Source organism: Scardinius erythrophthalmus (assembly GCF_964197995.2).
Source record: "Scardinius erythrophthalmus genome assembly, chromosome: 15".
NCBI classification, from domain to species: Eukaryota; Metazoa; Chordata; class Actinopteri; order Cypriniformes; family Leuciscidae; genus Scardinius; species Scardinius erythrophthalmus.
The window spans coordinates 38,201,445-38,219,070 of record NC_138235.1 but is presented as its reverse complement, the minus strand read 5'-3'; the positions used below and the strand labels follow the sequence as shown (position 1 = coordinate 38,219,070).

Below are 17,626 nucleotides of genomic sequence, written 5' to 3'. Positions count from 1 at the left end.
TTGTGAAGTTTTTATGAGCTCATATTAACTGAATTATATTAAAACTACATTTCTCGTGTAGTGGCTGAAATCCACTTCTGCTGTTTTAAATGGGGAAATTTGTTAAACATCAAAATAAATTAACGTTATTTGCTCCTCATTTCGAGCTGTAATTTAGACTACTAAGTTACAGTTTTTGTGTCTATGTCATGCTGCTGTTAATCTTCACTGCTAGGCTATCATTATATTTCATTCAGGTAATTTGTCAGCCTATAATTGTTCTGCCTTTAACTCTTGGCCGCCATTGACAGAATTTTCCGTAATTATGACACGCCATTGACGAATTTGACAAAAATGCGACTTTCTCAGCTTTGTTCAAAATGTTGTTTATAAGTAATCTTGCCCACATTCAAGTGTAGATAAAAATGCATGAAGCTAGAATAAAACAGTTATTCATACAACAAAATCATAAATCAAAATCCTTCGTAAAAATGATCAAAAACGCTGGCGCTGGCTGGCAACTGTTTTCAGAAACGCTGGTGGGGAAAGAGTTAATAGCCTACACTGCAATCAAATATGCAGGAATATAAAGATTAACCAGCATCTGATGAATCTGATTCTGAACTATGTTCGTCCACCAGCAGAGGACAGAAGTGAACATATTTACTTCACCTCCCTCCACTTTTACTAACGCAGACAAAATAACTAATACAAGCCAAATACATCTAATTTCTTGAGTTTATGGCCATTAAATTCAGATCTAAGCAGTACTGAGAGCACAATGAGAGACAAATACACAAACACTGTGATGAAACATGCATTTCTCAGTAAACCACAGGTTTCCTCATGCTGCATGGTCTCGTGTAGGCTATTCATAGCTCACATATTATACACATATGTCATGTGGATTTGTTTACCATCTATAGGTCAAGCCATAACTGAAACTAGTTCAGCAGGTCACCTTACCCTCTAAAGTTAAAGGGTAACCATGAGGCTTACCTTTCAGCAACCAGTGTGTTCCTCTGTCTTTGCTAGTCAAGATTTTAAACGTTTTATATAAACACACACATATATATATATATATATGTGTGTGTGTCAATAGGAACTTTCTTTTTGTTTACAGTGTAGTTATCAAAATTCAGAAATCAAAATACATTTATGCATTTGGCAGGCACTTTCATTCAAACATGCATCATCTGGGACATTCGTTCAAAGCTTTTTTAAATTTTTGCTGAGAACATATGCAGCATAATTAAAACCAACGAGTCCAGCACTGATTCTAAAGTAAAGATAAATGTACATGCATTACACTATATTCCAACAAGCTTTGAACTTTAGTTTCAAGAGGAAGTGTCTCTGTCATGTTCATAACAGTATTTATTTCACAAGAGGTTCTCTACACTCGTATTTCATAACTGACATTATGTAATCACTCAGCAGAGATATTAATACTAGATGTAAGCAGGTGTCATTATGAATTTCCCACCAAGAAATAAGGCACTGGAAATAAATCCATCATCCATATCTCCATCATTCATCATTCCAGCATTTATCAGACAAAAACGCACAAGTGACTTTATGATATTAGTGATGCGATCATGAGCACAGGTTTAGCAGGGCAGTTTAGCCATGAAAATAAATATGAACATTTCTTACCAAAACACATTTGTAAAAGTAGAGAACCACAGAATGAGGTTTAACAAGACTGTCAGGCGGTTCCTAAACACATTTCTAAAATATATACAGAGATCATGTACAGTAACAACATAAAAACCTTTGAGTTGTTTTCACATACAGTTATTAAAGGAACCTGGAGTTGTTCTTCTCTCAACATGTGTCAATAACACACCATAAAACAATCACACTTTTCACTATAAACACAAAAATGAAACTTAATATATTCTATTATATATTAATATTATAGTAACATTTTATAATAAGGTTCAATTTGTTAACATTAGTTAATAAATGCTGTAAAAACATTAACTAATGTTAACAAATATTACCTTATTGTGTTACCATTAGTATTATTATATATAATTCATTTTTATTGAAGGGGGTGTCATGACATGATAATATCAGGCATTATATAACCAAAATGACTGAAATCTACACTCAGTAAACAGGTAACGTCACCTGTGCAGGTACGGGTTGGTATATTAAATATTATATACAGTTTCAGCCAATAAATAAAAAAAATATATTTTTTAAAATGTGTCAGAGTGTTCCAGAAATATTCAAAATAAAGATTTTATTGGAAAGAAAAATACTGAATCTGATATAATCAGAGATCTGTTTGATAGGCCTCCACTTCTGTTCACGAAACACAAGCAGAACTAATTTCTGTTCCTGAAATCTCCTTACATAATTATCACATTGAATTAAGGATAACAATTTAGGAATCATTCTGAAATGATTTACACGATTCATGAAAGAGTGACTGAATAATGATTTAACACAATGAGTGCACAACCAAATAATAAGCAACAATTACCGTCTTTTTTATGGAAGCCTGTTTCTGACTTTTTATCTCACAATTCAGACATTTTACTCGCAATTATGAATTTATATCTCACAATTTTAATTTTTTTTGCAATAACGGGTTTATATCTCACAATTCAAACTTTTTTCTCGCAATTACGAGTTTATATCTCACAATTCAAACATTTTACTTGCAATTACAAATTTACATCACAATTCAGACATTTTTCTCGCAAATACGAGTTTATCTCAAAATTCTGATTTTTTTTCTCACAATTACGAGTTTATATCTCACAGTTCAAACCTTTTTTCTCGTAAATACGAGTTTATATCTCAAACTTTTTTCTCGCTAATACGAGTTTATATCTCACAATTCAGACATTTTTCTAACAAATACGAGTTTATATCTCACAGTTCAAACCTTTTCTCAAAAATGCAAGTTTATATCTCACAATTCAGACATTTTTCTAACAAATACGAGTTTATCTCAAAATTCTGATTTTTTTTCTCGCAATTACGACTTTATATCTCACAATTCAAACTTTTTTCTTGCAAATACGAGTTTATATCTCACAATTCAGACATTTTTCTAACAAATACGAGTTTATATCTCACAATTCAAACTTTTTTCTTGCAATTATGAGTTTATATCTCACAATTCAAACTTTTTTCTTGCAATTATGAGTTTATATCTCACAATTCAAACTTTTTTCTCGCAATTACGAGTTTATATCTCACAATTCAAACTTTTTTCTTGCAATTATGAGTTTATATCTCACAATTCAAACTTTTTTCTTGCAATTATGAGTTTATATCTCACAATTCAAACTTTTTTCTCGCAATTACGAGTTTATATCTCATCTTTTTTTAGAATTGTGAGATATAAAATCGGAATTGTGAGAAAAGTCAGAATTGAGATATAAAATCGTAATTGCGAGAAAAATGTCTGAATTGTGAGATATGAACAAACAATTACCTTTTTTATATTTGGTGGCAGAAACAAGCTTCCATGCTTTTTTGATATGAAGTTGCTGTTAAAACATAAAATCATCCGAGCAGAAGTTTTCTCCCAGTTTCGTTCCCTTTAGATTGAGTTTGGACTTCTGTTCAGGAAACAGGCTGCCGGTGGTGTAGTTGTGTATTGGGATTGTTTCTCCTCGTGTTGAGATGATCTTTTGACCGCCGTTAAGACCAGCGGCCGATGGAGGCAAAGTTTCGGCTCATGTTGTACGTGTATTCTTCGTTCTGATGCTTTCCCCAGGCTCCGAACGGGACGACGATGAGTGTGCTGTTGTCCTCCGAGCCGTACTGCAGCGCCTGGACAACACAAACACACTTTAAGAAGAGGAATCATTGTGCAAATCATGGTCAGAATTAATTGTGTGTCCCTCTTTTCCTTTCTCAGACTATAAGATTTCATTTAGGGCTGTGCAACGGTAAATCACGATTAATCACTTCCTAAATAAAAGTTTATGTTTACATAATATATGTGTCTGTACTGCGTATAATTACTTTGAATATATAAATACACACACATGCATGTATATACAGTATTTAAGAAAAATGTGTTATTTATATATAATATAAATTATATATAAATATATATACAGTATATATATTGCTTGAATATATACATGCATGTGTGTGTATTTATATATACAAAGTAATTATACACAGTACACACACATATATTATCTAATACACAGCCCTAATTTCATGGCTCATTCTGCACCTGCTCAGCAATGACGTTTGCCGCCTCGGTGGGGTCGTGGCACTGGTTGATGACGTCACAGATCTCCTGGTTGGTCATGATGAAGTTGATGCCGTCAGTGGTGAGAACCAGGAAAGAGTCGTGCGCGTGCTGCAACTACAGACGTCAGAGAACAATCAGCGCACGTTTGCACAACACATTGGACGCAAGCTTTGCACATTGAAATGCCACCACTAAAATTTGACGATTTATGTTTGAATAATTTTTCTTAAAACAAAAAAAGTTGTAAAATACAGTTTGAAATGCACAATTATAACGCACATTTTACAAGTCGGACTTTTATTTCAAATGGATCAAACATACTAGGGTTCGAGTGGTCTCTGGTTCTGCGATCACGCCGCTCTTCTTCAAGTCGAAGTCTCCGATGCTGCGGGTCATTGCCAACCGGCCGTTAACGTTAGCCTGACCGACGCTATTCCACGCCACGAACCCGCCACTCTGACGGATTCTACACACAAACACACACACATTATTTACATGCTTTGGTGGTACCATGATACAGGGATGATAATATCAATGTACACTACTCTTCAAAAGTTTGGTGTTTTAATGTTTCTGAAAAAAGTCTCTTCTGCTCACCAAGGCTGCATTTATCTGATCAAAAATACAGTAAAATCTGTTATATTGTGAAATATTATTACATTTTTTAAAAAGAGGTTTTGTGCTTGAATATATTTTTAAATTTCATTTATTCCTGTGATCAAAGCTGAATTTTCAGCATCAAAAATTATTAAAAGCAGTTTTGTTAATTGAAATAAAGTTTAAATAAAATAACATCTAAATGTTAGATGACACTTAAACTAAACAGAAACTGCCTTGGCAACAAGTGAAATGAAATGTTAAAGGGGCTATATGCAACTTTTTCCCCAAAATAAACGTAACAATAGCCTTTTTATTTGACCATTTATGACTCAAACATCTCCTGATGAGCATACTGACACCTTGTCCGCTCACAGTGGGTGCACCTATAAGCCTGTATCCTATTTTTCCTATTTTCTGTCGGGTCGGATTTTTCGGAAGAGCAGTTCCGTTTTTTGGCCACAGGTGTCAGTCGCGAGTTTAAATTTCAGAAAAAAGCATATAGCCTCTTTAATTAAATAAAATAGAATATTAAACAAACTTAATTTTATTTCAACATTTTCTTTTCAATTTCTTTTAGTTTATCTTGTATTAAAATTACAACTACAACTGAAATAAAAGTTAATAACTATATAGGCATATTTAAGAAAAAACAATGACAAAACAAAATGACTAAACCTTTAACTACACTTTCAAAAAACATATAAATAAAAACGAATTCAAAATATTAGTAATAACTAAAAACTATAGTATCTCAATTATACTAAAATAACATTGATTGGAAATAAACTGAAATATGTTGAAGCACTAAAATTACTAACATGAACTAGAAGTGAAAAAAATTTAAAAATGAAACCTAAATGGTAATATATATATATATATATATATATATATATATATAAACGAATTAAAATTACAAAAACACATAACATAATTACAAAAAAACCCTGAAATTAAAATAAAGACTGATAATACAAAAAACTAAAAGCAAATTCTAAATATTAAAGAAAACTATTATATATAAAAAAGCATGTTATTAGCATTCCATGTCCAGATAGTAACCTAAAACAGTACTTTTATCCAAACGATATACCGAAATTGTTCTGCAAATAAAATTCACATAACCAAACGAACGCTTGCGTAACATTGCACGCGTGATTCTTACAGCCGTAAGCCATAATTTGAGTTGCAGGGTCTTTTATTAATAGCACACAGGCCTGTTAAATACGCAGAGAGATCTGGTATCACTACACATAGCAGAACATGTTATTCCTGGAGTGCTGGTGTGTGTGTGTGTGTGTGTGTGTGTGTGTGTGTGTGTGTGTGTGTGTGTGTGTGTGTGTGTGTACCTGTGTTTCTCATCTTTCCTCTCTGGCGTGTGATCGTCTGTGAGTTTGCGAGCTTTGCCCTTCCTGCACAGAAGAGCTCGACTGTCCCCAACACTGCCGACGACCAGCTCGATCCCGTCTCTCAGCAGCGCCACGGTCGCAGTCGTGCCCACCATCATGAGCGAGGCTGACGAGTCAAACACATGCACAAACACACTTTAATGAACGCTTGCAGGATATGATGCTATATTATACCCCTTTTCACAAGATGTAATATAAGTCTATGGTGTCCCTAGAATGTGTCTGTGAGATTTCAGCTCAAAATTCCCCCCAGATCATTTATTATAGCTTGTCAAATTTGCCCCTTTTTGGGTGTGAGCAAAAACGCGCCGTTTTTGTGTGCGTCTCTTTAAATGCAAATGAGCTGTTGCTCCGCCTCCGTTCAGATCCTGTACAGGAGCTTCAGATACTCCAGCAATAACAAGACAGGCAAATCTCACTCATCCAAAATCTCAGAAATAACCATTAGCGAGTGCAGCCTTACGGAGAGACTCAGGAAGAGTTTAGACACACCTGGATGTTTATGGATGGTTAGTGGATTCATGTATGTAGTTATTGTGGAGTTACATTGATTCATCTCATCAACTGGCATGAACTGTCATGTTTAACTTATACACAAGTTGACACAGTTCCCTGAGGTTTCTATAAGACAGCTGTGACATGTTTTGCTCGTCTGTGCAACAACGACAGAACAGTTTATATACTTTACTCGAACTTTTGCCATTGCGTCAGAACTGGTTACACTTTAGTAAAACAAATGGCGGCACGTGGTGTAAACGTGCCGATTAAGGGCCGGTAATATTATAATAAGATCCTCGTCATACGTCAGAAGGGGAGCGAAATCTGATTGGCTTATATTTTGACATGCTTGCAGAGAAAGGCCCAAACAAAGTTACTGGGATTCACTTTTCATGTTGTCTGTGTTGGTAGATGCACAGGAGACCCGATTATAGCACTTAAACATGGAAAAAGTCAAATTTTCATGATATTTCCCCTTTAAAGTGGCGGATTAGTGTATGTATGAAATCCTCAAGTTCATACAGGGAATGCATGAACTGATAAAATATGTGTCCCATCATGAAATGCAATGTTTTTCATACCATTGCCGTATATCCGCAGCTCCGCAGCCAAAGCCACGTCCACCTGCAGGAACGCTTTCGACAAAACCGCCTGTAAATCTGTTTCCACCTCCAAACAATCCCTACAAAACACAAAAGCTTCATCTTCACTGTTTCATTCACAGTGGTGCGTTATATTAAAGTGACGCAGAACACATGTTTGAGTTGATGGAAATTTAGATTTTCTTGATATTTTGAGACTGTTTCTCGTTTAAGGTCATGAACATGATTAAATTATGCTTAAAATTAAACACGAATAAAAATTGTAATCTAAGTAATTACATGATGTTGTGATTAATTAATCTAATTAATCGCACATTAAATTTGCCAGTAATATATATGCTTCATTGAAGGCATAAATGTTTTTTTTTTTTAATTAAACAAAAAATGTTTATTTAAATTATACTGTATATAAATTATATTTAGACCTGTATTTAACAATTAAAAAAAATATTTTTTACAAAATGTGAATTATTTTAGTAGTATTTTAAATATTTCACCTGATTTCTTTTTTTTTTATTGGTGAATTGTATTGAATCAAACTAGATTGTAAAAATTTCAAAGTTGTACATAAAACAAGTACTTTCTACTTGCACATTTAATTCTATGTGTTTCTCCATTTCTTTGTAATTATTTGTCAAATTTACTTGCAATTTCTGAGTGAACACTGTTTCAAAGCCTACTTTTCTCATTCTAGGGTTGATTTTACCTGGAACACAATGATCGTAACTAGAACTTTAACATAATACAAGGGTTAATTAAGGTTAACTGAAATGAAGGTCACCATGTGGTGTACCTGATGTGTTGCTCCATGTGTTTGTGACAGAAATCGGCGGCCTGTGGTCCTCCGTGCCCGTCAAACAGAGCGAAGTACAGTATGTTATGCGCGAGCTTGCTCACTTGGAAACGGTCCTCGTTTTCCTGCCGACGGCCGATGTGGGAGGCGCAGCCCACGTTGGAAAGGCTGACGTGTGGGATGGGGGTCCCATAGCGGATGCTGGGCGGCAACAGGATGGGCTCCTCTATCCGGTTATCCCAAATCCCAAAGGAATCCCACGTGGCTGGACGTCCGCTTCCGTCCATGTCCAAGCGTGTGCTGCTCCATCGGACTCCGGGAATGGTCGGCTCCCGCTCGCACACACACCTGGCTGGTTGCGCATTCGCGCTCCGGCCCACCGCAGGGAGACTGCATCGGAGCAGACGGGACAACGAGACGGCCGAGACGGACATTCAGACTTCTGTTCCTCAGCACACTTCAGATGGGATTCCTATGATCAAAATGAAAGGGGAACACTTTGAAATAAGGTTTAATTTAGTGCTGTCAAAACGATTAATCGCAATTATTCGCATCCAACATAAAAGTTTGTAAATATACTGTATGTGTGTGTATATATATATATATATATATATATATACATATATATATATATAAATACATTCACACATGTATTCACAAACTTTTATGTTAGATGCAACAAACGATTATTCGCGATTAATCGCATCTCAAATAAAAGTTAATAAATATATATATACACTCACCTAAAGGATTATTAAGAACACCTGTTCAATTTCTCATTAAAGGTGCTCTAGGTAACTTTTTAACCTTAACTGAACAGCTTCGGAGTCAGTGGAATGGTTATATTACTTATTTCGGGTTGAATGGTGGTGGTTTCGCACCCCCCTGGTGCCCGAGAGCGGAAAAAACTCACTTGCAACTTTGGGACGCGGGTCGGTGTCAGGAAGTATCGCGTGATATCAGGTCTCGCGATGTAACGAATTGCTTGACGGCACTGCACACGTACACGCCCCTATTCAAGCACCGGCAGGCTAGCTATAAGCAAAGGGCAACGATAGATTGAGTTATGGCTGAGGCTGAGCCTGTAAAAAAGAAGCAGAAAGCTAGGAAATCTTTGTCGGAGGACCAACGAAAGAGGAAACGGGAGACTGACCGAGCAAGAAGTCAGACTCGAGTAAATATATCGGACCGGCTTTTTCAGAATGGTGAGAACTGAGAGAAACAGAAGCCTGCAAAACGGATGCTGACCTGGCTGCTGTTGCACTTGTAAGTTAAGTATCTTTGGAATAAACTGTGTTTAATATTTAAATTTCAAGTAATTGCGACCTCAGGATGTTTGCTATTGTCTGTAAAGGTTTTTATTATGATCGCTGTCTGTTAGGGGCTTACTAGTACGCTAGATACTATAACTTTGATGTTAGCATTGTCATAGCAAACACGTTTGATTTCTGTAGTTGTTTGGCCGTTCCTCTGTCGGTTTTATTTGTGTAACTTACACTTTTATTTTATGTCACTAAGTCAATGCGTCTGATAATAGGCAATAAACATGTTGCACATATCATGATCGAGCTAGAAAAAACGTTCTGATGTTTTCTTAGACAAGCAAAGGTAAACCATCATTCTACCAGATGAACTTATAGACCTTGCTAATATAACTTTAGACAAATATTAGCCTCCGATATATATATTTTTTTATGCTCATGCCCATTCTCCCAAAAACAAACAAACAAACAAACACGAAAGCAGTAGTTCGCCTCGTTCATATCGTTCGTTCCCGGTAAAAATACTAGTATGCATGACAACACAATAAATAAAAAAATCGCCATCAGTTGGAAAGAAAGTATTGCTTTACTTGCCTCGGTAGACATAACTGGTTTTGAAATAGCCGGTTCCTCTGCTCAGCTAGGTTGACAGCTGATCAGCTGGGTTGCTCGTGGCAAGGGGGGAGGGACAACAGTTCGTTTTTACAACAGAGTGTTTGAAAGCATTATACTACCAGACACTAGGGGGAGCTCGTAGAGAAAAAACACTCAGACTTGCATAGTGTCCCTTTAATGCAATTATCTAATCAACCAATCACATGGCAGTTGCTTCAATGCATTTAGGGATGTGGTCCTGGTCAAGACAATCTCCTGAACTCCAAACTGAATGTCAGAATGGGAAAGAAAGGTGATTTAAGCAATTTTGAGCGTGGCATGGTTGTTGGTGCCAGACGGGCCGGTCTGAGTATTTCACAATCTGCTCAGTTACTGGGATTTTCACACACAACCATTTCTAGGGTTTACAAAGAATGGTGTGAAAAGGGAAAAACATCCAGTATGCTGTAGTCCTGTGGGCGAAAATGCCTTGTTGATGCTAGAGGTCAGAGGAGAATGGGCCGACTGATTCAAGCTGATAGAAGAGCAACTTTGACTGAAATAACCACTCGTTACAACCGAGGTATGCAGCAAAGCATTTGTGAAGCCACAACACGCACAACCTTGAGGCGGATGGGCTACAACAGCAGAAGACCCCACCGGGTACCACTCATCTCCACTACAAACAGGAAAAAGAGGCTACAATTTGCACAAGCTCACCAAAATTGGACAGTTGAAGACTGGAAAAATGTTGCCTGGTCTGATGAGTCTCGATTTCTGTTGAGACATTCAGAAGGTAGAGTCAGAATTTGGTGTAAACAGAATGAGAACATGGATCCATCATGCCTTGTTACCACTGTGCAGGCTGGTGGTGGTGGTGTAATGGTGTGGGGGATGTTTTCTTGGCACACTTTAGGCCCCTTAGTGCCAATTGGGCATCGTTTAAATGCCACGGCCTACCTGAGCATTGTTTCTGACCATGTCCATCCCTTTATGACCACCATGTACCCATCCTCTGATGGCTACTTCCAGCAGGATAATGCACCATGTCACAAAGCTCGAATCATTTTAAATTGGTTTCTTGAACATGACAATGAGTTCACTGTACTAAAATGGCCCCCACAGTCACCAGATCTCAACCCAATAGAGCATCTTTGGGATGTGGTGGAACGGGAGCTTCGTGCCCTGGATGTGCATCCCACAAATCTCCATCAACTGCAAGATGCTATCCTATCAATATGGGCCAACATTTCTAAAGAATGCTTTCAGCACCTTGTTGAATCAATGCCACGTAGAATTAAGGCAGTTCTGAAGGTGAAAGGGGGTCAAACACAGTATTAGTATGGTGTTCCTAATAATCCTTTAGGTGAGTGTATATACACATACATACATACACACACACACACACACAATTAATATATATATATATATATATATACACACACTAGTATTTAAAAAACTTTTATGTTAGATGCGATTAATCGCAATAAATCGATTTAACAACAATAGTTGCATTTAGTTAGCATGAATGAACAAAAAAATATACATTGGTCACCATTTACTAATACAAAATTAGTTAGTTAATGCATTAATTAATGTTAAGTAATGAGAACTTTATTGTAGATACCAATTACAGTTGTTTGCCAAGTTAAAAAAAAAACAAAGCTTTTGCAATATTTTCAGATGATGCAGCCTTTGCGAAGATTTCAGATGATGGCAACATAATCTTAACATTGTAATATTATCCTTATACTGTAATTGTAACTGCAGCATAAAGTTAATTCAAGTTAACTTACAACATAACATTACAGCTGTGTATCACATTACTTTGACACACTCATCTCTGGCTGATAACAGAATACTTCTTAAATTATAACACTGAAACAGGCATTTTCTGTAAAGCTGCTTTGAAACAATATGTATTGTGAAAAGCGCTACACTAATAAGCTTGAGTTGAACTGATCCTGGACCTGTGATGACAGAGGTCTGTCACGTCCTCCGAAAAAGTCAATGAATCTACATTAAGACATGTTTAATGACTTCTTCAGGTCAAGTTCATGTGAATCTGCTGTGCTTCACACTACTGACCTTTGTGAGACGTGTGTGTTCCATGTCAAAACAAACACATGCCATTGCTAGCACAGATGACATCACTGGGTCATGTGACAACGTGACAAATGTGAACATTTCAAAATGCATATGCTTGATTTAAATTACTTGCAGCAGTCATGTAAAAAGCACATTTTCTTATTTGCACCATATCTTTATACATTATTGTTAAAAAATATTAATACGTTTTTGCTTATATTAGATGTATGCTACTGTACTTTTGATTCATGGTAAATGAATCATGGTAAAAACATTTTTAAAGAAAATTAAAAACTTCTCCAGGACTTCTGTTCTTTTCTAAAGTTTTTTTTTAAGTTTAAGTACAACAATGTACTTTGCAAACAAGTTGGATAAATAAATGTGTTCTTTCCTAAACTTTTTAAAATTACCTTTATGCTTTTAAAACTTTTTATTTTATTTAAATGACAGTAAAAACTGACTTTCCAAAAAGTGCTTTCCAAACTATATATATATATATATATATATATTAGTGCTGCCAAATCGATTATATATATATATATATATATATATATATATATATATATATATGAGAGTGTTTATAAATATACATTGGATTATAAATAGTAGTATTTATGAAAGCAAAGCTTATTTTAAAAGCTTTATTATTATAACTTTTTTTAAACTTTATGATAGTCTTACTTGAAATCTGAACTGAAAAAGTATGTTCTAAGCGTTTCTACATAAACACAGATTATATAACACGAAAATATAACGCTGTTTCTTCAGTAAGTTAATAATTCTTCAGACCAGTTTTCGTCAGAAAGCTCTGAATGTCACCGCTCGTTACAAAAGCAAAACGCATGAAAAAGATGTACAGCAACTTACCTGCGTCAAATAAGCAGGTTTATCATTTAGTTGACAAAGTTATTGGCGGTCCCAAAAAGTGAGCTAGACAGCTGGAGTGAGCGAAGGTGTGTGTCAAACCAACACACTTCAACGCTGCTAGTTAAACTGATAAACTAGTCTTGCTCCAGGGGGCGTTGGCGGCTCAAAAGCCCAATCAACATTTGAGCTGCATTTAAATCTCAGGATATACTTTGTCAGTATTGTATACTAAAACCTATAAATTGTTAAATCGATTAAGTTACTTTAAAAAAAATCGAAACATGAGCTAATAATGAAAGTACGCCGCGACAATGTTTACCAAATTATTTTGAAATAATTCTGACCATAAACACCAACGGTGATTGGTCGATCCTACGCAGCGCTGAGAAAAGTAACACATATCAAATGGCCAAGTTCTGATTCAGAAGCGGTCTGGATGATAATACCGAAATAATGACACTGAGGTACTTTGATTATAGTCACTTAAAGGAAATTATACAGTGAAGAATGAACAGTGAATCAATTATTATTTAGACTCGTTCTTCCTGACCAATCAGAGACAACGTCCGAGTTGCTAAACCCCGCTTCTTTATCACATTCCATTACACAGATTATCCAATCACAGGCCGCCTCTACAGGCCGCTCGTCCAATCAGATGAGGGGGTGTGTGAGTGTTTGGGTCAGGCGTTTTTTTATGCGCGCCTCCGCGTCCAACATTCTCTTGCTGACTGACATTTGCTTTACTCTATTCGTTTATTTTCTATAAATCAGTTCCTTAAACCAAATGATTGTTTGTTCTATACAGTATTCCAACATAAAGACAGATTTGAGAACATGCGTCCACAATAGAAGTATTATGATTATTTAAGATAGAAGTGCCTTTGAACATCTAACTAAAATGTGTTACAGTCCCAAATATATTTGATTTAAAAATGCATTAGGGGCATTAGCATTAACACGGTGTGTGTTTGGCCTCTCTCTTTCACACACACACACACACACACACACACAGATGGATCACAGCATGTTTCCGCTGTAAACACAGCAGAAGTCCTGAATAAAAGATCAGCAAGTACTCAAAACATACATTTAAATACACTATAAATAACTCATTCCTGAGGAGACGTTTTCTTAAGGAAACAGCTGCACTTGCAAGGTAGCAAATGTGTAAAGGTTTAGGTTTAGTTTACAGTACATACTTTTACTAATTTTGCAAAATATAGTATACTGTGCATAATGCCAATCACTGCACAGTATAAAGTAAGTTTTAGGCTAGTACTCCATTCCATAAAAAGACAATAAATGGTTAAATTTGCATATATAAGAAAGAGCAATTACATATGCAAATATTAACAGATAATTTGATTTTGAGTTTTGAATATTCATTAGTCGTTAATGACATGTCAAGTCATTAGGAGATTTTCAAACCTTACATTTCTAAAGAAATAAAGCAAAAATAGAACTTTAAATTGAAATTCCACAAATTAAAGTCTGAACGGAGTTTGTGTTTTATTGTTTGTGTCGAATTGGAGAAGTTTAATATTTACTTACTTATACTTAAGTGTTTGATGTTTTGAACAAACACTAACCGGGATGTTTGAGGAACATCAGCACATCTATAAAGAGAACAAAACAGAAATAAAAGAGAGAGATATTACACCATTTCTCTGAACTAAGTAGGGCAGATGCTCGGTAGGGTCCATAATGTCGACTGAACACAGGACTCAGTAGGACTGTGTGTGCTATACACCTGTGTGTTTGATTTACTCTGAGTGCTGCAGATACAATATCAACGCAGCTCGACTGAAATATTTAAAGCTGGACTCAATTCAGACATCATTTAGAACAAAGATAACCCAATTTACGTCGATATCAACGTCTTGCTCCCTCACACGGAAAAGATAAAATATTCAGTAGACTTCACTTAAGAGCTCTGGGCGGAAACACAAAGACCTCATTCAGTCAAGTCCTGGTACCTCGGTAAAAATAACATGAAATCACACACCAGTGCTAAGAAAACAAGAACCAGGCTCAAACACAAGGTGTTTTAACTGTATTTCTGTTTGTGCAAGACTTGAGGCTTTAACATCAGACACATCACATAATGTAGAACATCACAATCATTATTTTATTCCATTAAAGTGCTCTATAGTGATTATCAGCCCAGCATTGTGTATCTCTAAAGGCATTTTTGCAGTGATAAAGCAACTGAAAGTCATTCTTTTTCAAGAGAGATTAACATATGCCAGCATTAACTACAACTACCAGTGCTTGAAGTTGTTCAGGTGTATGTAAGTGAGTACATAGAGCTGTACGATTAATCGTTAAAATATTGTGGTCTCGATTCAAACACTCACATGATTATTCCTAAATGACAACGATTCAATTTACTGTGTCTATTAAACTTTTGGCAAAATCATACCGGAGCATTCAAATCTGCTGACCTCATGTTTAGGTATGAAACAGCTTCACAAACAGTATCCTTATTTCTGTTACAAAAATTCAAATTATCAAAGAAATACTGGGATAAAAGTTTATAGTTCGGATATAAACACTGATGACTACGGTAGTGATCAAAATAAACCAAATCACTTTTTGAAAGTAACTTGGTACTTCAAATAACGATTGTTTCATTACATCATTACACCAGTAGGTGGCGACAAGTGACTGTTAAAATGTATTTGTCATTGAATCATTCACTCAATATTTCGTTCAAAAAACACAAATTCATCCAGTAATCAAGTCAAGTCACCTGCTTATCACCAGTAATGAAACAAGTCTTTATGAGGGAGTCATTGAATCATTCATTCAACCAATTACAAAAAAAAAAAATACTCTAATTAAACATTTTAAATAGACTGCAGAAATTAATATTTTGTCAGAACCTCTAGTAATTACATGTTATTTCATTCAGTACTCTGTGCAGAATCGTAGGAGAATCGTGATCTGTGTTTGAAAAAAATCAATTTATCCAGAATCGTGCAGCTCTAGTACAAAGTGACCGGACATGATCAATGCTCTCATTTAGACAGTAATTACCCATTCTGAAAAAACCTTCAACGTCCCTAAAAACATTATCATACTGAAACTGTTTTCAACCCAGTGCTCAGATTAAATCTACAAAGTAGATTTTTCTATTAAAAAAGAACAAAGAAACGTGATAAAAAAGTTGGTTTTGAAAATGTCTAGCTAAATAAAGTGACATTCAGTTAATACTGTGAAGACAGTAGACACTTTTTTCCTGTGCAAAATAAAAAAAAAGTCATTGAACTTTCAATAAAGTTCCGTAATAGTGAACGATTCACTTGTAGATTAATATTCAAGTGTACGCATTAACTCAGTCTAACAGGCTAGTTCACATCACTTCAAACTAATACCAACATTTCAAATACTCTAATGTTGGATGTTGGCTTTAGAAATGGGAAACACAATTGCAGTTTCCATTCTGCCCCAACAAACACAAACTGTGTGAACACATTGATCCAGAACAATATCTGAAAGATGGAGTTTGTTGAGGAAGAGAATGAGTCCTAAAGGGATAATTGACCCCAAAATGAAATATACTCATATCCATCCAAAACTATATAAGATTCATTCTTCTGTGGAACACAAAGGTCTCATCAGTGCCATTTTGTCAATACAGTAGAAGTCAATGTTGTCCAATGCTGTTTTGTTCCCAAGGTTCTTCAAAATATATTTTGTGTTCAATAGAATAAAGAAAGTCATGCAAGGTTTAGAACAACATTAGGGTGAGTAAATGATGACAGAATGTTTTTTTTGTTTTTTTGAGTGAACTATCACTTTAAGAGACATTTAATAACCCTCCAGGACCAAAGAAGTGGGGCTTATTAACTGAATCATGAAATGACAAATGGGACACTCTACAGTCTCATGCACTTCATAGTCAAGAACATGCGTAGGCCATGAGACTGCAAGTTTACATGAAGTTCGCTTTTTTGGGAATCGGTCATTTCAAGACCTTATAGTTTGTGTCTACATATTTTTTTTTGACTTTTTTGAATCTGCTATACATTCTCCAGTCTAGCCCCCATCTATACACATAATACATTTACATATAAATGGGTTACAGTTTATTTTGGTAAACTACTTTACACACTCTAATAACTATAAGTAACTACATGTCAACTAACTGTCATTAATTTGCAGCTACATGTCAACTAAAGCCACGTTTCCATCGGAATTACCTGGAAAAATTTGTCCCAGGAACTTTTTCCCCCCAGACATGTTGCTGTCTGCATTTCCATCGTGGTCTAAAGTACCATGAAGATTAGGCGTATTAGTTTGGTGACGTAGGACTGCACGCTACTTTACAGTTCCCGCTGGATTTCATCCTCTGAATTTAAGCTTAATAAAGCCTGAACCTCGTTGTTGGTCCATCATTCGTATTTTTTAAACTCCATTGTTGATTCGAATAGCAAACAACTCTTACTGCATGCACCGCAACAGATTTTTAAAAATGGTGGTTGAAAAAAAATGCTGCATGGAGAAAACCAATCAAAATGCTACGTGAACTCAACCAATCAGCATGTTCAGCACCCAAGTCCCATCCCCGAAGGTTCCTGAACTTTGAAAAAGTACTACCTCTCCAGCAGAGACTTTCTGAGGGGGAGATTTTTACCCCGAACTTCATTTAGACCCTAGTCTCTGCGGTCGAAACACACTGAGTACCACCCCAAAGTTCC

General features: G+C 35.8%; 1 protein-coding gene across 2 annotated transcripts; it reads right to left on the bottom strand.

The window, feature by feature from the left end:
• Positions 1-1,338: 1,338 nt before the first annotated feature.
• ppm1ka (protein phosphatase, Mg2+/Mn2+ dependent 1Ka) lies at positions 1,339-13,074 on the bottom strand. 2 transcript variants are annotated; one of them, XM_081386840.1, is made up of 7 exons: positions 12,924-13,074; positions 8,113-8,584; positions 7,299-7,399; positions 6,160-6,325; positions 4,535-4,679; positions 4,193-4,327; positions 1,339-3,777 (listed from the first exon to the last, which is right to left on the bottom strand). In XM_081386840.1, the coding sequence occupies exons 2-7, from the start codon at positions 8,544-8,546 to the stop codon at positions 3,646-3,648; spliced, it is 1,113 nt and encodes a 370-aa protein (XP_081242966.1). In that variant the 5' UTR covers positions 8,547-8,584; positions 12,924-13,074; the 3' UTR covers positions 1,339-3,645. The 2 variants fall into 2 exon arrangements, with proteins under 2 accessions (XP_081242966.1, XP_081242967.1); XM_081386841.1 differs by lacking the exon at positions 12,924-13,074 and adding an exon at positions 10,689-10,816.
• Positions 13,075-17,626: the final 4,552 nt, after the last annotated feature.